This window comes from Zalophus californianus, chromosome 7, assembly GCF_009762305.2.
Source record: "Zalophus californianus isolate mZalCal1 chromosome 7, mZalCal1.pri.v2, whole genome shotgun sequence".
NCBI lineage: Eukaryota > Metazoa > Chordata > Mammalia > Carnivora > Otariidae > Zalophus > Zalophus californianus.
Window position 1 is genome coordinate 45,785,457 of NC_045601.1, and position 23,137 is coordinate 45,808,593.

A 23,137-nucleotide genomic window follows, 5' to 3' on the forward strand; every position below is an offset into this window, starting at 1 on the left:
TCCCTTTCATGCCTCCCTGTCCCACCCACCTCTACTTCAAACAGGCCTTCTTTCGTGCACCTCAGAGGTAATTGCTATGTCAGAGTGGAGCTTGCAGTCTCAGGCTCCACCCTGGCTCTGCCAATTGATGGCTCGTTGGACAAGTCACTCACTCCTTCTAGGCCTTATTCCCTCCTCTGTAGGACTAAGAGCACTGGAATAAATTATCCCTAATATCTCCGTCCTTTTCTTAGATGGTATTCAATAGCAGAAACAAAACAGAGAGACTTTGTCAAATGGATTGATTGAGATTTGTGTGTTCTGTTTCCCATACTTTCAACCTCTCTGTGCTAAACCAAACCTAAACTATTCTTAGTTGTAGTTTTCATATTCAGCTCACTCTGAAAATAGGCCATATTTTGGACATCTATAAGGAAAGTACAAATTCTCCTTTTTTCACTAAGTATAAATAAAACAACATCTCACAAATTTGCTGCTACAGTTGAGTTCATCCTGATGGTCTCCTTGGCAGATCTGGAACCCATTAGGGATTGTGCAAACTCAAGAGAAGTCTCAACCAATTATTCCTTCCAGCTGAAAACATGGTCGGCCGATACCAAAGGCCATTCTAGAACAACAGAAATTTATATTAGCAATTATTTTTTTAAAAACCTTGCCCGATGATAATACCTTGCAAGCTATATACTATTAGCAAAAGCATAGAAAGATTTCTCCTGTTAAGAAATTTATTCCAGGGCACCTGGGTGGCTCAGATGGTTAAGCGTCTGCCTTCGGCTCAGGTCATGATCCCAAAGTCCTGGTATCGAGTCCCGCATCGGGCTCCCTGCTTCTGCGGGGAGCCTGCTTCTCCCTCTGCCTCTGCCTCTCTCTCTTTCTCTCTCTCTCTGACTCTCATGAATAAATAAATAAAACATGAAAAAAATAAAAAAAAGAAATTTATTCCATATCACAGCTCTTTTCTTATCAGCGATGGATCCAAATATAGGTACAACTTGTTCTCAGAAGTCAAAATTGTTCCAATAATTAGGAGGGTGGGAAAAAATGAGCAGATGATCTCAAAGGCTGCTTGCAGTTGGAACATTTTGTTAAAAAAAAAAAATAGAGTAGCACATTGTCCATAGCTTTGCCTATAAAGTAACCAACCCTTTTTTCTCTAGAACAAAGATCTCTTTGTCCTCACCTATGGAGCTCTGGTTGCCCAACTGTGTAAAGATTATGAAAAAGATGAAGATGTGAACAAATATTTAGATAAAATGTAAGTAGAAGTCTTTTGTTCTCATGGAATGTATATTGTTAATATCCTCTGAATTTTGTCCACCTCTAATGACTTTGCCCTACTTCACGAGCTCTTCTATGATTTCAAAGAATCACGTTTTAAAGCTGAACATCATTTCTGACAACGGCCATTTGGGTTGTCGTAAAGTATAAAGTAAGAGGAAGGAAACTTTTTTCTATGAAAATCAAGCATGGAACATATTCTTTTTAGGTCAAAATCATTTCTTTGCTAGTCACTTGTAAGCAAAAGTATGGTAAAACATTGTTCTTTTAACAATGTTACAGATCATCAAATTTGATTCTTTTCAGCAGTCTTTTGTTCTAAGATAACTCCTTCTAATATAAATATATGCTTATGTAAGTATAGACCATCTGTGGAAGGATATGCCAAAAATTGCTAATGGCAGTTGCCTGAGAGAATTTGGAGACAGGGGATTACCCATAGAAGAGAGATTTACTTTTTCCTCTGTAGTGTTTTTATTGTTTGAATGCTTTTATCATTGCTATGCTTTACTTAAAAATATATTAAAGGGAGAAACCCACCCTTTCCTTTTTTTTTATTATGTTATGTTAATCACCATACATTACATCATTAGTTTTTGATGTAGTGTTCCATGATTCATTATTTGCGTATAACACCCAGTGCTCCATGCAGAATGTGCCCTTTTTAATACCCATCACCAGGCTAACCCATCCCCCCACCCCCCTCCCCTCTAGAACCCTCAGTTTGTTTTTCAGAGTCCATTATCTCTCATGGTTCATCTCCCCCTCCGATTTCCCCCCCTTCATTCTTCTCCTCCTGCTATCTTCTTCTTCTTCTTCTTCTTCTTTTTTCTTTTTAACATATAATGCATTGTTTCAGAGGTACAGATCTGTGATTCAACAGTCTTGCACAATTCACAGTGCCCACCCTTTCCTTTTAAAATATATTTCATTCTCCTTGTCTTTATTAATGGAGATTCCCTCTGCACAAATTCAACCTTTAATTTTCTCAGAATAATTATATGATCATCAGATTATTGCTCAATAATAAAATATCTGTCAACATTTTTTGAGCCTCTTAATTATGGATCCTAAAAAGGACTCTCTAACTGGGCAATGACTAGAAAGTTTGTACTAATTGGAAGATTTAGTTAGAAAGGTTGAAAGGGAAATTTAGCCTAGTTGAGCATTGTAGGGCTTTTAAAAAGGATTCATTGTGTTTTTAGTTGGAAAACAGAAAAAAGACAACATAAAGGAAAGCTTGAAAGGTTTTTTTTGAACCCTAGTTTCCTCCCTTTCTAAGCTTATTCTTTTTCTACTAGAAAGTTCTTTTTCATTGTCCTCTATTTATTTTGGTTCATATAAATTTTTTTTCATTTCCTCTTCATTAGTCAGGAGTACTTCCTAAGATAAAATGTCTGTAATAGTGGGAGCTGCTTAACCTATTTTACCTTAGGTCATACTTAAACCTGTGATACAGCATTTCCAGAATATATATCATTTTATGTAGCTTATGTTAAATTTGCATTGTTTTGTGGAACAGCTGTAGAAAATGAAGAAACTCATTTATTTGACTGAAAAAACATACCTTGGTTAGCTACTTGGGTGCACATTTTAACAAATAAGAATGAAATATTAAAGAATAAATTTTGAGAGGCTACAGGAAGGCCTTGCCTTAAGAAAAGCAATAATTCACATTTGGATTTCTTTAATAGCTTCTGCTAAAAACACCTTACATTTTTAATCTGATATATAAACTATCTACTTTACAGAAACATACCCTTTGACAAAAGCAAGATGTGTGTGTGTGTGTATGTACACACTTATACACACACACACACACACACACTGCACTGATCATAACATTCTGGCTTTTTTTATGAAGATTTTATTTATTTATTTGAAAGAGAGCAGAGAAAGAGAGAGAGCACACACGAGTGAGGGGGGAGGGGCAGAGAGAAAGGGAGAAGCAAGCTCCCCACTTGAGCAGGAAGCCCAACTCGGGGTTCTATCCCAGGACCCTAGGATGGATCCCAGGACCCCAGGACCACAATCTAAACTGAAGGCAGACACTTAACTGACTAGCCACCAGGCGCCCCAACATTCTGACTTTCTATCACTTCCCACTGTCCAGGCTATAGTTATGCATGAAAATTAGAAAACACTGGGAACATTTTTTAAATCCCAGTACAACTATTTCTGTAAAGTATACATTCTGTTCTTCAAAAGTTTTTTTCAGTGTGAACTTTCTAGCTAGACTCACAAAATAGTTTCCTCAGAAGGCAAGTAAGTCAAATTGAATATTTCTTCCTACTCCAAAATATCAATAAAATATCTCACAGATTTAGTGAATTAATGAGCACTCTGACATCAAATCTGTCCCCCCCGCAACCACCCAGCCACCAAATAGCTCCACGACCCCCCCCCCCGCCCTTTCAGGCCCTATGGAACAGACATTCCCTTTACGCACTGTGGTGTCTTTATCTTGGTGGATCTTCTATTGCTCCATTCACATCATTTCATTTGTCTATGTACATGTGGTTGTGAAATTAAAAGACAAGTTTTATGCCAGTTGTTTAACAAAAGCAGTCTTATTTCTTTTTATTTCCACCACTAAGGTCATATTTGCTCAACTAGATTGAAAGTTCTTAGGTCTGTCTTGTCGAAAGTGTCTGCTCAAGCATCTCAGCCACATACTCAGCTGTATTGACATCTCGGTAAGATGCCTTCAACATTGTACTTCAGGTACTACTCAGCCCGTTTGTGGTAGGGTGAAGCTACCGGATAATACAAATACTTTCTTCCAAGTCCCATAGATTCAGTTCCCCTAGAATGAAAAATGAATTTTCTGGATGTCACTTTTTCTTTTCGCTAAACTTCAGAGTTTTAACTGCAGAAACCTACACTGACAACAAAAATTGATTTTTCTTTTCCCTTCCTCCTCTCCTTCTGGAGCCCATCCTGGCCATGTCTGCACTTTTACCATAACTATGCTAAGAGAAGAATGAGCATCCAAGTACCACACCTACAGTAGAGAAGTTAGCTAGATCCTCATGCCATTTCCATCAACAGCTACTGATGACAAAGTTAGTTGCCAAGAAGATACATTAAGCTATGAACACCAACCTCCCTTAGCTTTAATATACACTGTCAAATTTGGGCCAGCCTTACTTCCTCAGGCTTTTCTGCTCATAGAAAACTAGTTAGTATTTCCCCGATAAATGCTCTCTGCTTCTGTATCTGAAAGACAAATAAAGAGCCTACTGCCAAATAGCCATTAGGCTTGTCAGATTTGCTTTACTTTATTATCCATGCAAAGTGCTCAACAGAGGACTCCATTCTTAAACACTGCTAGAGTTCACTACTCAAATATTACGTTCAGACCATACTCTTTCCTTCATCACAGGGGATATGGCATTGGAACACGGCTGGTGGAAGACTTTTTGGCTCGATCTTGTGTAAGAAGATGCCATAGTTATTCAGAAATTACAGACATAATTGCCCAGGTAAATGCGTTTTTAGCTCTTTCAAGATGTTTTGAAAATCTTTGATTTGTCCTCAGTTCTGAGGCTTTCTGCTCTGATTTGGGTAGGTTCTAGCTGTATTCATTATTAGGTGCTAAGAGATTCTGATTGAAAAACATTTTATTTCAGCACAGGATTAAAGCTTTTGTGAACAGAGATAAGTGCTTTTAGGCACTTAAGCATCTATAGATTTTTCTGACCACACAGTGTGTGTGGAGTGTATGCCCCACACAGGAAAATGTTTTGAGATGGTAAACAGAAAGGGAGTGTAATAAGGGCAACCTCATAACATGATGTCCCAAACTGGTTTCTTTGTATAATCACTTTAGCACACAGAGGAAGTGGTCTTTGGCTGTCTCAGAGAATATTGTTGTGGCCATTTTATTCCCAGAGCAATGTTTCCCCAAGAGAAAAATAAAGCTTCCTGTAAAAGTATGTGCTCTAAGAACTTTCACAGGTATATCAATACCAGAGACAACTTGGAATCTCCTGAGACCAGCTCAGATAACTTAGGTAGAAGATGAGATCGGGAAATGCCTCCTTAGCCAGAATCCCTTTAATCTGCTGGTCTACGGTTACTAACCTAGTGTCGTTCATTTGGGGGAGACCTGGCAAGTATGCCTGGGTATCAGATATTTATAAGGTTCAGGTATACTGCCTCCAGATTCTCACAACAGACCTATTAAGTTGGTCTCATTCTTCTTTTCTCTCCTGACCCTTAATATTATTATTTCCAAACTGACTCTTCACGTGAGTGGCAATAATCGTTCTACATAGTGCTTTGTGACTCCAAATGCAGTTTTACATATTCTTTTGTCTTTTACTCTTACGGTATCCCTGTGAAGTAAGCAGAGTAGGAGTTGTTCCCATTTTCCAGATAAGAAAACTGAGTCCCAGAAAGATTATGATAAAAATTGAGTACTAGTATATACTAAAAAAGTATGCATTCAAAAACACAATCTAAATGAAGATTTTCCCAATTCTCGTTACCCTTACTCTCATTATTTCATTTCTCATTATTTCATTATTTCATGAATAATGTGGTTGAAATTGAAATCCAGTTCTTCTAGTCTCAGTGTAGCGAGTTTACCACACAACTAAACAGGTTAAAAAATTCTCTTTCCCTATTTGCAGAATATAACTAAAAGAATGAAGCAGTAGTTTGAAAAATAAAATAATTTTTCACTAAGCCAAGTTTATGTGCAATACTAGAAAAATACTAGGTGTTTTAATGGGAAATATTTGAAATATATAAATGTAGATGGTTGTGTTCTGTTTCTGCAAAATGCCATTGGGGTTTTGATGAAGGCTGATTGCATTGAGTTAGTAGATCACTTTGGGTAGTATGGACATTTTAACAATATTTAATCTTCCAATCTATGAACATCAGATGTCATTCCATTTGTTTGTGTTTTGTTTAATTTCTTTCATCAATGTTTTGTAGTTTTCAGATACAAGTCTTTCACCTTCTTAAGTTTATTCCCCAGTATTTTATCCTTTTTCACTGCTATTGTGAATAGGATTGTTTTCTTAATTTCCTTTCTGGATAGTGTGTTGTTAGTAAATGGAAACACAACTGATTTTGTATCCTGCAACTTTCCTGAAATCACTTCTTAGTTCTAACAGGTTTTTTTGTGTGGAGTATTGAGGGGTTTCCCACATATAATATTGTATCATCTGTAAAAGAGAAATAATTTTACTTTTTTCTTTCCAATTTATATGCCTTTTATTTCTTTTTCTTGACTAACTACTCTAGGTAAGACTTCTAGTACTATGTTGAGTAGAAACAGTGAGAGGAAGCATCCTTCTGGTTCTTGATCTTAGAGAAAAAGTTTTCCATTTTTTACCATTGAGCGTGGCAATGGGGAAAGGATTGTCTTTTCAATAAATGGTGCTGGGAAAACTGGTTGTCCACATACAAAAGGAATAGAATTAGACCTTTACACCATACACAAAAATGAACTCAAATGGATTAAAATGTAAACATAAGACCCAAAACTGTAAAATTCCCAGAACAGGGGCACCTGGGTGGCTCAGTTAGTTAAGCATCCGACTCTTGGTTTCAGCTCAGGTCATAATCTTGCGGACACACACACACGTTTTGGTGAAGATGTGGAGAGACTAGAACCCTTGCACACTGTTGGTAGGAATTCAAAATGGTACAGCCACTATGGAAAACAGTTTGAAAGTTCATCAAAAAATTTAAAATAGAATTACCATAGGCCCTACCAATCCCACTTCTGGGTATTTATCCAAAAAAATTGAAATCAGGATCTTGAAGAGATATTAACACACTATATTCATTGTAGCACTATGCACAATAGCCAAGATGTGGAAACAACCTAAAAGGCAATTGAAAGATGAATAAAGAAAATGTAGTATATACATACAATGACATACTTCAAAAAAAGGGGGGGCATTCTGTAATGTGAAACAACATGGTTGAACCCAGACACAGAAAGACAAATACTGCATGATTCCACCTAGATGAGGTATCTAAAATAATTAAATTCATAGAATCAAAGAGGGGACGGATGGCTTCGGGGAGGAGGAAATGGGCAGTTATTAACCAATGGGCATAAAGTTCCAGTCAAGCAAGATGAAAGAGCTTTAGAGGTCTGTGGTACAACATAGTACCAGTCACCACCAATAAAATATTGTACACCTGTAAATGTGTTAAAAGGGTAGATCCTGTGTTAACTGTTCTGATTCCAATTTTTAAAAAATTTTAAAAGAAACAGGTCTGTTTGATGTGAAACCAAGAACATTCGCTTTCCAAATATCTCTCCTCTAAACTTTTTACATCTTTTTTTAATTTTTCTCATGTCATGGAAATTCTGATCTGCTCCTCCTGTCCTCAACAAACTGGGAAAAAATCCACCTCTATTCCTTTGCAAGATTCCTTCTTGCAATTAACAGAATATTTTGTCACTCTCACCTTTCTCTTGTGCAGAGGGGTTGTCTCCTGGTCTTTGCACTTCCCTTCAAAGTCCAGATTTCCTCCGTCTTAATCATTTTCCCTTCTCGAGCAAAATGTTCTTTTACATGTGGGAATGATGTCACCCAACTCAGAAGCATTTTAACGCAGGGGAAGGGGCAGACCTTAGTTACATATGCACCCACTGATGTTTTGCTTATAATTGGCAATTATCATTAGAAGGTCCGGCCTTCAGCAGCATTATCTTATTCATCCTTGTAAACGCTCCTGAGAGGAGGCAGGTGTCAAATGTTAGAGTCAATTTTAGGGGGGCGTGGAGCAAGGTCAGAGGAAATTTACCGTTCTCACATGCTGCCCATGGAACATCGTAGGGTCAGGAATAGAACCCAAACCTTGTGATTTTTGTTTGGCGGCCGCCTCAGACCATGCCCTCATACAGAACACTGCCATCATCCTTGTGTAGCTGCATTTCGAAGAGCTTTAGACCTCAGATTGCGCCATCTAGTGGTAAAGAGAAATCCCATGACAGACCAAATCTGCTCAAAAAAAGTGTAATCAGGCCTTATATTTCATATAAAAAAGAGATGACAGGCTAATTCTAAAGTCATATTCCTGCACCATTAAAATGTATCCATTTTTAAAATATAATTTTATCATATACAAGTCTAGTTTTGTGTTGATTGCCTCAAAGCACTTCAAATTTTAAATAAGTTGTATAATTTATAAAGATTGTCAGCAGCATCATAACATGATGTTTAAATACTATTAGTAATACAGCGCCTTTCTTTAGGAAAGCTCAAGGTAATTGCCACCTATTAATTTTTTCCCTTTCAAGAGTCTTGTGAAGTAAAAACGATAGCCATCATTAGCCTCATTTTACTGATGACATAATTGAGTCTTAGGATGATGTCACCACAGTTACATAGTCAAAAAAGCCAGCTGAGGATTTAATTTTTCTGATCGTATTCCAGTGTTTTTCCCAAAAGTAATTGTTTCTTTAAAATGTACCTGTGGGGGCACCTGGGTGGTTCAGTCGGTTAAGCGACTGCCTTCTGCTCAGGTCGTGATCCCGGGGTCCTGGGATCGAGCCCCACATCGGGTTCCCTGTTCATCAGGGAGCCTGCTTCTCCCTCTGCTGCTCCCCCTACTTGTGTGCTCTCTCTCTGTGTCAAATAAATAAATAAGATCTTAATAAAGAGATATTAAAATTTACGTTTGAGGATTTTCTCCTGTTATGACTACTGTTCTGAGAAAATTGAAAGCGTGGAATTTTCAGTGGAGTCACTGTGGCTGCTTTTAGTTGTAGTAATGAAACATTGGAGAGTTTAACTGTAATCTAACAGGCATAAATCTTTCAGTTTGTTATAAAAGCAAGTTGAAAATATCTCACTCTGGTCTAAGGTCTAAAACCTACTTCCTTAGTTACACAAAAATATATTTCATGGTTTCCAAACACATCCATGACAAATGTTTTATTATTAAGAGAAGCTAATTAGAGATAAACTTAATCCTTTAAAGTCAAGATGATCATAAAGGGTAGGCTTGACAAGAGATATTATAATATCGCCTTTTAAAAGCAATTTAAACACAAGAAGCTCTGATCCTCATCAGTTGCAAAGTGATAATCTAACCAAATCCAGTGTAGTCGAGATTAAGATGAGTCCACATCCTACTCAGCCACATTCCCAGTGCGTGACCCTGAGTAAGGGTAAGTGCAGCCTGTCAGAAACTCAGCTTCCCTATCCGTCGGGGGGACCTCCTCCAGATGCAGGTTTTCTGATTTTCAGGCTTTGCTTTCCCTAGGCAAAATCTGGACATGGAACTATAATCATAAAGAGCTGAGTGTGATGGGCGTAGTTTCCAAAGCCTCCCTCAGAGCATCCATACCATCTAGTTATTGGTGCTGTTTACAACTGCTTGGCTTAGCACAAATTCTGTCATCAAAGCTGGGAAAGCTTTTCACTATCAGGTCAATGTCATCATGATGTCATTATAAGGGTTAGAAGGAATGTGTAGTTTTTCAGTATTAACATCACGTCAGGGGTGTTGTCACAGTAAGATGAAATTTTTAGAGAAAAATATATGGTATATAAAAAATATAAAAAGACTTGTGAAACTCGAAATTCTGATCTTTAGGTTAAAAAATTGGACCCCAATATATAATCCCTGGAAATTCTGAAAAGCAAAAATTCAATCTTTTCCTTTTAATAGTATAAACTGAAATTTTATCTTAATTATATAATGAGAGCAATGATTTTTTTTTTTTGGTGAGTGATATAAAATCAATGAAATAATTGAAAGGAAGTATTCATAGGAGGCGATATAAGTAAGGATGCCTAAAGCAGGGAGGAAATCTAAATGGTGACTGTCAGAAGCATAAACTCAAGGGCAAAAGATTTAGGAATATAATCCAGAGAGGAACTTGAATGGCAGAGGGGTTATTTTTTAACTGGATGACCATTTTTATTTCAATAAATCGGTCCATTTAAGATTAGAGTTGAGGCTACACAGAAGGATTCCAGCAAATCATACTGGTCTTATTTCTTTTATCTTGCTTCTGATCTGAATGCACAAAACTACCATGGCTGGACTGATACAAGTAATTCACATATTTTGAAGCCTAAAACTCCTGAGTCATTTCAGAATGGTGGCGGCTGCACAGCCATAGAATTGCAATCTCCGATACAGATTTGTACTCAGAAGCACTGACTTTATGCTTCTACAAGGACATCCGAATCTGACTTTATTAGACCTTTTCAGAGGGCTTTGCCATGGCTTGGAAGGTTAATCAGTGAGGGCCCCATCAAGAGACAGAAACCACACAATCATTTCAATCATTTCAATCAAGAAGGTTTAATAGAAAGCATTATTAACAATTTATATGGGACTAGCACTAAGAAAGGGGGAAAAATGCTAAAGAATATCCTAGTGCTGAGAGAAAATACCCAAAGAAGAACCACAGTTTGAAGAGGGACCCTCTTTCCACGGCTGGGGTTCAAACGTCTTTGGAGACATGAGATTGCAGCCCATGGATGCTGGAAAAGGTGTCTGGGTTGTCAGGCTGAGATAGGTGGGTACGGAATTATGGATCCAAACTGGTAAACAGCAACCCCCCACGGAGGTATAAGTGGGCTAAGGCGGCAGTGAGGAAACCACGGGAAGGGAGCCAGAGCTCGGAAGGGAGTGCCGCTGGGTGCCCCATGCCCGGCCAGTCACCGTTTCCAGCAGGAGTAAGCAAAGAAAAGGCACCCCAGGGCCAGGAAGAGAAGTCCGTCCTCCTGCTGTAACCCTACAGAAACTTCTACTGCCAAAGGAGAAATGTTTGCAAGATCTACGTCCAGCCTCACAAGCAAGGCAATGAAGAGTAAGTTTGGAGCTGAGAGGCCACCATCGGACAACCAGCACAGAAGGCCTGAGTCAGTGCGATTGTCCCATACATGTCCGTGGCCATTTTTTGACTTCGGTGGTCTCGTGTTTGACCCTATCCAAACTGCTGGCCCACACAGGAACTATTCTCACCTCTCAGGGTAGCTCAAGCTGGCTGGGGGAAGGGCAATGAGATGAAGGAAGCTGCATTCTTCTCTTAGCAGGGTGGCATCAACTTCCTGCAAATGAAGATGCCAAACAGGCCAAAGAGCACACTTTTTAACCTGCAAACTTCTGAAATAAAAACGTTCTTATTTATTTATTTATTTATTTATTTATTTATTTATTTATTTGACACAGAGAGACACAGCAAGAGAAGGAACACAAGCAGGGGGAGTGGGAAAGGGAGAAGCAGGCTTCCCGTGTAGCAGGGAGCCCGATGCGGGGCTCAATCCCAGGACCCTGGGATCATGACCTGAGCCGAAGGCAGACGCTTAACGACTGAGCCTCCCAGGTGCCCCTGAAATAAAAACTTTCTGTTAAACGCTGACATTTATTAAATCCAACCACTGCCTCTTTACGGATTTCTCTATAACCAAATCTGTTCTCTCTCCCCATGACTATTAAATCTCCTCTATTTTCTTACTGTTCCAAGTGCCATTAAATGACATTATGGGCCACGAACCTCAGAACAGGACTGGCTAATAACCTGTGCTCTCTTCCCTGGAAGTCCAAAGGAGGGCACCATGGTACGTTCGCACCTAAGTGGCCGCCCAGTGAAAAGTAGAGTGGGCTTAGACTCACCATCTGGGGGAGGGGCTCCTAAGCTTGAAATGGACCAGATCCATTTTCTGAAATGTGCCGAAAGGTGAAACAGTGTTCTTTGTAGGAGGCAGGAGTTGCCCTCACGATGACTAAGCAAACATGACCAAACAACTTTGGAAATGTAAGGGAACCCATGATTATTACCCTTACTGAGAGTGAGTGCAGTGAGTCTGCATTTTAGTTTAATGTGTTTGTCTGTGAAATAGCATTTTACTGGGGTTTGTGCCTACTGATCTTCCAAGAATTTGCGATTGACCAGCTTTTTTTTTTTGGATATATTTCTGTTCTCCATCTAACTACAGCCAAAATGCTATACAAAGAATGGAAATAATACAGAATTTCTTGAGTTACTTTGATTTGACACCAGAGTGAAGTTACCTTTCATTTCTGGGAAGTTTCATTGCCCCGTCCCGTCTGTAAGCTTTTCAAAGGGAGGGATAATTTCAAACATTCTTGGGGTTTGGCCCACAGTGCCATGGCAAACCAGTACATTGTAGACATTCATTAAAAATTGTCGGAGTGAATTTGGAAAATATTTGTAGATCTTTTCCCTCAGGTACACACTGTTGATCTTCTTCTGTCCGGGAGAGGGCAGTGGTCCACATTCATCTCCAAATTAGAGCTTGCCTACCCCTCCTTCCCTGGCTCCCACCACCTGCAGAAGCTCTCTTATTTCAAGCAGTATTTACTACATTGGAAATCCAGTGCTCCAAAAGTGTCTGGTGGCTCACAATAGCCGATCTGCAATAACACAATTTGAACTGAAATAGGATCCTGGACAGGAAAAGAGCTGATTCTCGTTAAATAATGGACAGTGAACTCATCTTGATAATTTTATGGAAACATTCGGGGGTTTTATTCACCACTATTTATATGAGTGTAGAAAGTTTCAGGAGAAGAGAGAGATTCGGTCTTGCTACACTAGGGTCAATTGCGATTACAAAATGCAAGCATTAAATAGGTAATCAAGTCATTAGCTATTACATTTCACTGAACTTACTCAAAAGGCCTCTATCACTTCCAGTTTATTATAAGGGCAAATAAGAAAATACAATTACACCTTTCTCTAGCCTAGGAGCTAAAAAAATCTCTTTAGTTGCACAAAAATGTATTTCATACTTTCTAAACCCATGTACGGTAAGATTCCATTATTAAGAGAAGCTAATTAAAGATAAATTGATAAATTAAATAAATCCATTTCCATTTTTTTTAGAAAATATTTGAAATGTATTGAAAAATTCATCATGGAGCCAAATTGTGTTGGGTAGACTCCTTTACACTGCTGGCTGGTGGGTTATGTCAGGTGATAGTGGTTGATGGTAAGGATGTTCTCGGACACAAGAGCTAGGCCTCATGGCAGAGCAGAAATCAGGAAATCCCTCAGTCTACCCTGTCATGTCAGGAGCAAGCATCTAAGTTTCCTTGCTTCAGTCCTTGTCATTTTGGTGACTCAACTATTTTCTGCTTGTTTTGCTCTTGCAACTCCCTGCTGACATCTTCCTATTCTTTATCTTCTCTCCACACCCATGACTCTGCCACCTCAGGACTTCTGCTTACTCTCCTTTACTCTCTTCTTTCTGGGTGTCTTTTGTCTTCTGTGACTCTCTGTGTCTCATAGTCAAAGTCCCAAAAAGAGCCTCTAACCCGTCCAGTCAATCACTTGCCCTCTGTGGTAGAGCTTCCAAGCCCCGTGTCTTCCGGCCCGTAGCCAAGCTGTGGACTGACTGCCCAGGCTCTCAAGTGCCCATCCTAGCCCATTATCTATGGTCAGAATGGCAGTGGAATGAGACACAGGGCCTGGCCATCACAGGGAGCCCCACAAGAAGGGGATTTGGGTGTGAAAAACATTCTGAGATCTCCCACAACGGAGCAAAGCAATTAGCAAAGACCTCGTTCTTCCTGTCTAGGAAATTATTTATGAGTCTTCTTTACTTATGGACCCTCCGCTCGTGTTATTTGTCTTACTGATGCTGGAGTGTGTTTTCCTTTGTTCCAGAGGCTAGAATTCCTGTGTAGAAGAGTGTAGCAGGCTCCACGTAGTATGTTAATTATAAGGTATTGAAATCAAAAGAATTGGCCTTACTATGTGTTTTGCAGGTAATAATCAAGTAAGAAAACTTTTTTTAAAAAAATGCTTCCTCTGGGAAGCAATCCAAGCCAAACCACATTATTTGTTGGAAATAAATATTTTAGACCACTAGCTAAGGGTGGGGCAGACATTTCTCAGAACGGTAAACTCTGAGGGATGCTTCCGTGGAAGGGAGATAGTCAGATTCTCCTGAGAAAAATGATGTTGGGCTACAACAGACAGTATTGGGTTTTCTTTTGAATTTCTTATAAAGGAACCAATCATAAAAGTTTGCTCTGGTCCTCTAATCCCATGGGGGTTTTGCTTTTGTTTCTTTTCTAAATCTTTTTCAATCCCTTCTCTTGGCATTCTCTGTTCTTTCAGAGAATGTTACCAGAGATGACCTGATGTTTTTATGTGAATAGGAAAACTGCCCAGGTGAAATGAACTTGAGCCAGGCCTTTCAAGACAGAGACATCAGCATATCTTAGGTTTGTTCCTTTCTCTTAAAAACAAAACAAACAGGTTTTGTTCCTTATGTTTCTGTATTTTACTTTCTTTCCTTTCTTTTTTTTATTTTTTTAAAGATTTACTTTAGAAAGAGAGAGTGTGCATGGAGGGAGGGGGCTGCAGAGAGAGAGAGAGAGAGCGAATCCCAAGCAGACTCCCCTCCGAGTGTGGAAACTGATGCAGGGCTCCATCTCACAACCCTGATATCGTGACCTGAGTCGAAAATCAAGAGTCAGACACTAAACAAACTGAGCCACTCAGGTGTCCCTCCTTTCTTTTTTTCTGATTATATTTGTCTTCCTTCGATTTCTAAATAATGTACATGTTTAAAAGGAATAATTTTCCTAAATGGCATCATATTTCACAATTCTGCGTGTAAACTTAAATGTAATGCGCCCAGCACAATGCACGACCCCTGAATTGTGTCCACATCCTAATTCTATGCACAAAATTGGGAGACTTTTTTCTGTCCTTTGAATATTCTTTTTTTAACCAGGATGAAAATTTAAATCTCAATTCTAAAGTTGCCTCCATGCTGACCCCCCTACCTCCCCTATCCTACCGCCACCCACCCACCCATCCACACACACACTCTCCTCCTCCTCTTTACACACAATTTATTTGAAGGGATAAACTAAGAAATGCAGCCTGAATGGCATAGAATAGAGGGAAACCTGGAACCTTTTTATCACTAGGCAACCCCTGCCCTTTGTTAAAATCTCCCCCTGAGGGTGGAGGTCTGGTCTTTGCTGGTGATTCTCTCAAAAGGTGACTCATCTCATCAGAGCTGGGAGCACCTCACTGCCCTGGCCCTACCGTCAGCATCACCAGATGATACGCCCTGACTCAGCCTTCTGTCTTCCAGAACACAGAGGAGGCTCTGTGCTCCCCACACAGATGCTAATGGAGGGAAACTTCCACTCAGGCAATCCAGATAATTCTGGGTGAGAAGCAGGGAGAGGGTACAGGGTGGCTAACCACTTACTTCACCTACATCAGACAGTCAACAGTTGTGACTGTTAGTTCAAAGATCCACCCCCTCCCCCGACACACACACACCACCATCCTAAAACATTTAGGTGTCTTGCCATTGTTTTATACTAGAATAATCTGTAAATGGATGTTTGAGAATGTGGCCATTATTGTATGTGCCTCCCACCCCCACACAGAAGATTGAAGTGGGAAATTGAGGTATTAGAACAGTAGGGTCCTCAGAGTCTAGGTGGGATTTGGGAGCCAGGCAGTCCTCACCATGTGACCTGTGTGGGGAGCTGAATGGGTGGGGAGAAAACCAGTGAAAGGCTCAGCCATTAATCCAAAGGATCTGGAGGGAAGTGGCGTGTGAATGTTCACAGGTGACGGGGTGCAACTGGAAACCAGGTCACAGAGAGCTCTGCTCCCCCCGCCACCACCCTGCCCTGTGGTGCAGATGGGTCTGGATCCCAGGGGGAGGGCACTCGCCCCACAGTGCCCTCCTAGGATTACACTTCCTTTCTTCCCTCCCCCAACAATGGAAGCTAATCAGATGAAGCTTAGACAGTACATCTTCTTTTGCTATTAATTACTATTTTTCAAAGGCTAACTCACAATGTAGTGTTAGGGGCCTATTGAATTGCTTTACTTTTTCCACTTTTTCCAACAGATGATATTAAAATAAGTGAAAGCCCTTGACAAACAGGGTTGAATTCCATGGAAGTCACAGCCCAGTGCCACACAGCATTCCAGAGAAGGCTGGCCGCACAGCGAGCTGAATGTCAGGCCATTTTCTGATTTAGTAACATATTTGAGCAGGGAAGAAGGGAGTGGAAAAAATTAAATGGAAAGAAAAATGCTTTATAGTCATAAAGTTCTCCATATTTAAAAAATGATGAATATTAACAGCAAAAGGAACTCATCGAGTATTTTGAGAAATCTTCCCATTGGGGCCGGAAATATAGTAGATGGATTATTAAAAATAAGACACTTGTTTAAAGGAGTATAACCGTTTAGGCTTAATTCCCCCCTCTGAGTAGGCAAGAGTTTCCTTACATAAACACCCACACATACTTGACCTATTCCCCTTTGTACCTCTGGGAGGGGTGAGAGAAGAAAAGCGTAGGAAGATTTCTTTTGTGGAAAAGCCTGTGTGCATAGCCACAAGGTCTGGGGAGTCTGTGGACTGCTTCGGCCCAACCCAGCAGACCACATCAGTTACTCACGGCAGAGTTCCAGAATGAAAGCAAGGCACCTGCAGGAAAATTACCCATAAGCTCTTACTATGACAACACTTGTGTAATATTATTTTTCCTTTAGTCACAGAGAAGTGTCTCTTAAGGCTCAATTGGTCAGTAACTTCTGCAAGTTATCGCTCCCCCCTTACCTACAAATGTCCATCTTCTAGTTTTCTGTGTATAATCAGGTCTCACAGGACATCTGGCTTTATCTAGCGTCTTATCTCCTTGGCACTGTTACCAAAGATGCCCCAGGTGAGTCTTCAATATCCCAGATATGTCAGCACATGAAAATCTAGGCTGTCTTAACTTTCCATTGGAGAGTCTCAGTTTTATTTCTGTCTCTTAACTCATTTGGATGAGATTCATGAGACCCTGACTTATGAAACAAACCCGAGTGTGTGCATTGAAAATTGCAATAGGATTGGGACCATTTTGTCACTGTGACTATTTACAAAGAAATTCCTTCCCAGGAGATGAAAACGGCCGAAGGAATAATCTGGGGGAACCAAACCCCAAAGGCTGAAGCAAGGTCCGACTGGGCCTAAGGGTTCAGAGACACATCGGGAAGACAGCCACACTCTGGGGCCTCCCTGCTCAGTGTTCTTTGTGCATGTCAGAAGCAAGATTTTGTTCAGACTTGCCCTGACCTCTCAGTGATGCTGATGCTCCAGGGTAATGGTTCTCAATTCTTATTGCTCCACAGAATCACCTAAAGCTTAAAAAAAAAAAAAAAAAAATCCAGATGCCCAGGCTCTACTTTTGGCCAATTGAGTGACGGTCTCTGGAAATAAGATGCTCCCCAAACGATCTTCATGGGCCTCCTCTGCTTTAAAGCAAGAGTTTGCAAACTGTGTTCCTTGGTTGGTGCTGTAGGGTGATTGCTGGAAAGGCAGGGGGCGGTATGTGAGGGCTGCCTCTCCTCCAGATCTTCAGTCCCAATTCTTCCAGAGTTACCTCTCCTTTTATCTCTTTTACGTGTTTCAAATAAAATAAAATATCATTGGAAAGAAAGTGGATAGTCTTGATTGAAACAATGCCCACCCCAGCAGTGGTTGGGATGACTAGCTTATCTCTTGGGAAGGAGGTAGGAAGAGAAGCTGGGTCTTCTAGGACATTCCCCCCAAAGAAGATAGAAAATGATCAAACACTGGTTTGTGACTATATATTTTTTTAACTGCTTATTTCCTATACAGGGTCAGTGAGACCCACTCATAGTTAGCCAGGTGTTTAAGGAAGCGAACTTTCTTAAAACACTAATTACTATCCCTCACGTTTCCTTCCATGATTCAAATACCAAAAAAAACCCCTGAGAGAAAGAATCCTGTTCTGTTGATACCATCAGCAATTATTATTAATGCAGACGTACATCCGTCCATGTTAAAATCTAGGAATAAGATGTTGTTATGGTGCAACTAGTAACTGTTTCATGGGTTATGTATTCTGACCAGAGATGTATATATTTTATGGTATCACTCTTAAACAGAATTACTCATATCACCGGAGTTCATACTTTTCTTACTTAATCTTATTCCTGGAGATGATCTAGAGAATGTGATTAGATAAAATAATTAATTCATTTCCCCCATTTTCATCTCAATTTTCATTATAATTTAAAGCTTTTAAAGATTTTTCTCTAGCATGGGTGCGGCTGTAGGGTCAGGAAATCTGAAACTGTAAAAAGATGTCTAGTCGTATGGACAGAAAGATGAGCTCGAACGATGTAAAACTTAAAGTCTGGAGACTACTCCAAATCTTTTGTGAACTTCCCAGTGCTGAAGATCCCTTCTTTATCAAGTATCATTTTTATCAAAGGAAATAGTAGGAAGTTGACCTTATTGAGACAGGGAACTAGAAGCATGGTTTGGGTGTAACTATCCCACATCATGTAGAAACCCAAGGTGGAAGAGCTGTGCCGAACGGGAGAGAGGCCAGGAACCTCCGAGCTAGACATGAATACCCAGGAGTACACAAAGAAGCCCACTGATGGAATTCATGTGCTACTGGCTGTAAATTTAGGACAATAGAGCTGAAATTCGGAGACGTATTAATCCAACATTCTGATTTTACCAATGAGAAAACATACTTTTAAAGGTTAAATAAGTACTTGAGAATACACCAACCTGAGACAACATTTCTGTGGTGGAAGTTAAGAGATCAGACAAATCCAGGTCCAAATTTAGGCTCTATTCTCTTACCGTGGTTTAACCTTGACCTTTTTGAACTTCAGTGTTCTCATAAAAATAGAAACAGTAATCCCTCCTCCCCCCTGAGTATGCTTGGGAAATTTTAAATATAAACCATATGTAAAGTATCCATCGCATAATAGGTTGTCAATAAACATTAATTCTGCCTTCCCTCCTTGGTGGAAGAACAAAATTTAGAATATGATCTCTCTTACAGCTGCACAAGTGTTCTTTTTGCGTAACTTAACCTTAACCAACTGAACAGTGAAAATATTATTTGAGGGGCGCCAGGGAGGCTCAGTCTGGTATGTGTCTGCCTTCGACTCAGGCCATGATCTCAGGGTCCTGGGATCGAGCTCAGCACTAGTGGCTAGTCTGCTTCTCCCTCTCCCTCTGCCCCTACCCCCCACCCCCGCTCGTACTCTCTTGCACTCTTGCTCTCAAAGAAATAATAAAATTTAAAAAAAAATGTGAAAATACAGGCAAAAATATCATGTTAGAAATAAATTAGGATGGCACTGGATTTTTCCTCAGTAACATCCAGTAACAAAGGAAAACAGAGTAACACTTAAAATACACTCAAGTAGCGAAAGTGTGAACCAGCTAAGCACTCCTTCAAGTAGAGAAGAGGCCAATCTTGTTTCATCTTGTTTCATGTGAAAATACAGGCAAAAACATCATGTTAGAAATAAATTAGGATGGCACTGGATTTTTCCTCAGTACCAACAGGTAACAAAAGAAAACAGAGTTAACACTTAAAATACGCTCAAGTAGAGAAAGTGTGAACCAGCTAAACAGTCCTTGTTTCATCTTTCAGCGACCCCCCCTTTTTTTGTGCTGAAATACTTTATTTTTTAAAATATTTTATTTATTTATCTGAGAGAGAGATCACAAGCAGGAGGGGCAAAGGGAGAAGCAGGCTTCCCGCTGAGCAGGGAGCCCAACTTGGGCTCGATCCCAGGACGCTGAGATCATGACCTGAGCCTCAGGCAGCCACTTAACTGACTCAGCCACCCAGGCACCCCTGTGCTGAAATATTTTAAAGAAAATTCTTTTTTTTTTAAGATTTTATTTATTTATTTGAGAGAGAGAGAGATTGAGAGAACGAGTGGGAGGAAGAGCAGAGGGAGAAGCAGACTCCCTGCAGAGCAGGGAGCCCAGCACGGGACTCGATCCTGGGTCCCTGAGATCATGACCTGAGCCGAAGGCAGACACCTAACCAACTGAGCCACCAAGATGCCCTTAAAGAAAATCCTAAACATTATGTTAACGTATACAGAGACATTTCAATATGCATCTGTAACTGGTAAGGACTTTTTAAAAAACGTAAAACCGTCATACTATCATTATACATAACATGGTATGTATTTTACATACATCTGTTTAATCTATAATATTATTATAAATAATTCCCTGAAATCATCTACTACCCATTTAATACTCATTCATATTTCCCTAAATATGGCAAAGATATAGTGTTATAGTTGACTGTTTGAAACAGGTTACACATACGGCTCATATGTTGCTTCTGGCTGTTATGTCTCTTCTTTCTCTTTTTTCCCCCTTTTTTCGTGCCATTGGTCTGTAGAAAACTGTGTCACGTGTCAAATAGAATGTCCTGTTTTGTCGATTTACTTGGTTGCTTCCTCATTAACTTGTTTTCTTTGGCCTGTTTTCCCTATAAAGTAGTAATTAGATCTAAACACTTGATTAGATTCAGATTGAATTTTTCAGGAAACATTTGACAGGTGATCCTGTGGACTTCCTCTTGCACTGTGCAGCACGAAGAGGCACAGAATCTCTGGCTGTCCCACTTTTAGCGATGCTAAGGAACATGAGTGGCTTCAAGTGGTGTGGTCCTCATGCCACCATGCTTTCCCCTAGGAGTTTAGAATTCACTATTTCTCATGTAGATCCATTATGTCCTTAGGGGTAACAAAATGGTTATTTTCTAATTCTGAAGAGCTCTACAGAGAATAAAATCATAATATGCCTAAAGAAATAGCTTTTGCATGTATTCGACCAAACACGACTTAGAAGGTATCATGGGAAAAAGAAACCATTGACTACAGTAGAAAAGAAGAATGCCTAAAAATACAGGAAACTTAGAAAACTTGTGTGAGGAAAAGTTTAAAATATTTCTAAAGGACAAAGGGTAGCTTTGAATAAATGGAAAAGAAATGGAAAGGCATCCCATGTTCCCAGACAGGTTGATAACAACATAACCGAGGTGTCTAACTCAGTAGCTCTGGGATGGGGCCCAAGTTGTGAATCTCTTCTAGCCTGCCTTCCTCAGCACGGCCTGCTTTGTGCTTCAGAGCAGTTCTCAAGGTGTGATCTCTGGACCACATGCATGAGCATCCCCTGAGAACTTGGTTACAAATGCAGATTCTCTGGCCTCACCCCACACCTACCAAATCAGACACTCTGGGCTCAGCAGTCTCCATGTTAACAAGCCCTCTGGAGGATTTTGACATGAGCTGAAAGTTTGAGAACCACTGCTCTAGTGCTTCTAAAATTTAAGTCGTGAAGAAATCACCTAAGACCCTGCCAAACTGAAGATTTGATTCAACAGGTCTGGGATGGGGTCTGATTCTGCATTGCTAACAAACTCCCTCTCAATGCTGATGGTCTGAAGACAACACTTTAAGGAGCAAGACTAGAAGAACAATCTGTTTCTGGTTTACTCAGGGCCAACCTATCTTTGTACACTCCGCTCCCATTTTGTTCTAGGTATTAATGACAAATCATAGGTTACTTCTCTCTGTACTATGTTTATTTTAAACAGAATTTAACCCACAGAAGTGTGTTCCTCTCAAAACAAATTTAGCCAGAAATAATTGCAAATTAATCTCAGGATTTGGTGGAGCAGTTTTGGAGAGACACCTATTCAGCATCTATTAAATTGTGCCATTGAAGATAGACTGTTAAATGGAATCTAGAGGAACAAATTAAGGAAAACTTATGCATGAAGAGAATCTTTGTATAAATCTATGTCGAAATCCAATTCGCCTCTACTTGCTTTCCCTTAATAAATTCTGATTTTCCTGTATTAGGTTTAGGCTATCTATTGCTTCATAGTCCCCCCAAATTTGGCGGTTTAAAACAACAAACATTTATTTAAGCTCATGATTTTCTGGGTCAGGGATTTAGGCAAGACACAATAGGGAGTGCCCTATGATGTCTTGCAGCCTCAGAAGGGGTGGCTCAAAAGTCTGGATGGCTGGAAAGTCTTCATTAGGACCATAGACCTCAGGTCTTTGTTCTGGCTGTTGGTTGGGTTCCCTGGTTCTTCTCCATGTCATGTCTACTGAGGCTGTCTGGAATGGCTTCTTCACTAATGCGTCTGGCACCTAAGCTAGAATGACTGGGACAGCTGGGGCTGACCAGGCTCCTTTCTCTCTCTCTCTCTATCTTGCTCTCTCTCACTCTCCTGGTTAGCTTGACCTTCAGAGCTTGGAGCTTTCAGGGTAATTGGACTTCCTGTATGGTGGCTGGCTTCTGCCAGGCTGAGCATTGCCAGAGACAAGGCATAAGCTGCAACACTTGCACAATCTGGCTTCACTTCTGCTACATGCTATTGGTTCATTAAGGTCAGATTCAAGGGGAGAAGGATAAGACTCCAACTTTCCATTGGAGCCATTGAGCTGTATTACCATGGTTAGGTTTTATTAAAGTGAAACCCAGATGCACCAAAGATGCAGTGAAGTTGGTTTGGTTAGAATCAATGTAAATAAAAAAAAAATGCTAGCTTTAAGAGCTTCTTTGAAAGGCTCAAGAGAGCCTGTGGTTAGCATTTCTTCCTCACTCTGCCTTCAGTGATCTCACCTGGGTAACTTGAATCTGTGTCATAGAAATTGGCAAACACTTCAAATCAGGATTTTTTTAAGAGCCAGTTGTTAAATATTAATCACACACCATGTTTAAAATCCAAGTAATATATCAAATATATGGCAAATATATTGCAACTTTACATCCTCCACATTCCACTCTCCCACCCTCCCACCCAAACACACACACACACACACACACACACACACACACACACACACACACACACACACACCTGGGCCTGCTCTAAGTTCCCAAGGATATATTCCAGGTCTTAACACCTTTAGGGTCCTTTCTTCAATTGGGGATAATGTTCCATGGTCATAAAGGGTTCATTCCCTGCCTTCTCTAGCTAGGGGGCCAGGACTCTTAGTGATAAAAGGTGTGAACCATAGCGTAAAATATCGTGCCTCTTCCTTACA

The 23,137-nt window shown here is 40.1% G+C and overlaps 1 protein-coding gene across 3 annotated transcripts in view; it reads left to right on the forward strand.

The window, feature by feature from the left end:
• The window catches only part of TRAPPC3L (trafficking protein particle complex 3 like), a 39,429-nt gene that overhangs the window by 2,244 nt on the left and 14,048 nt on the right, over positions 1-23,137 (forward strand). For all 3 annotated transcript variants that reach the window (XM_027601523.1, XM_027601525.1, XM_027601524.1), the window contains 2 exons: positions 1,158-1,255; positions 4,664-4,763. In XM_027601523.1, the coding sequence (XP_027457324.1) occupies positions 1,158-1,255; positions 4,664-4,763 (198 nt within the window). The remainder of the gene's footprint in view (positions 1-1,157; positions 1,256-4,663; positions 4,764-23,137) is intronic.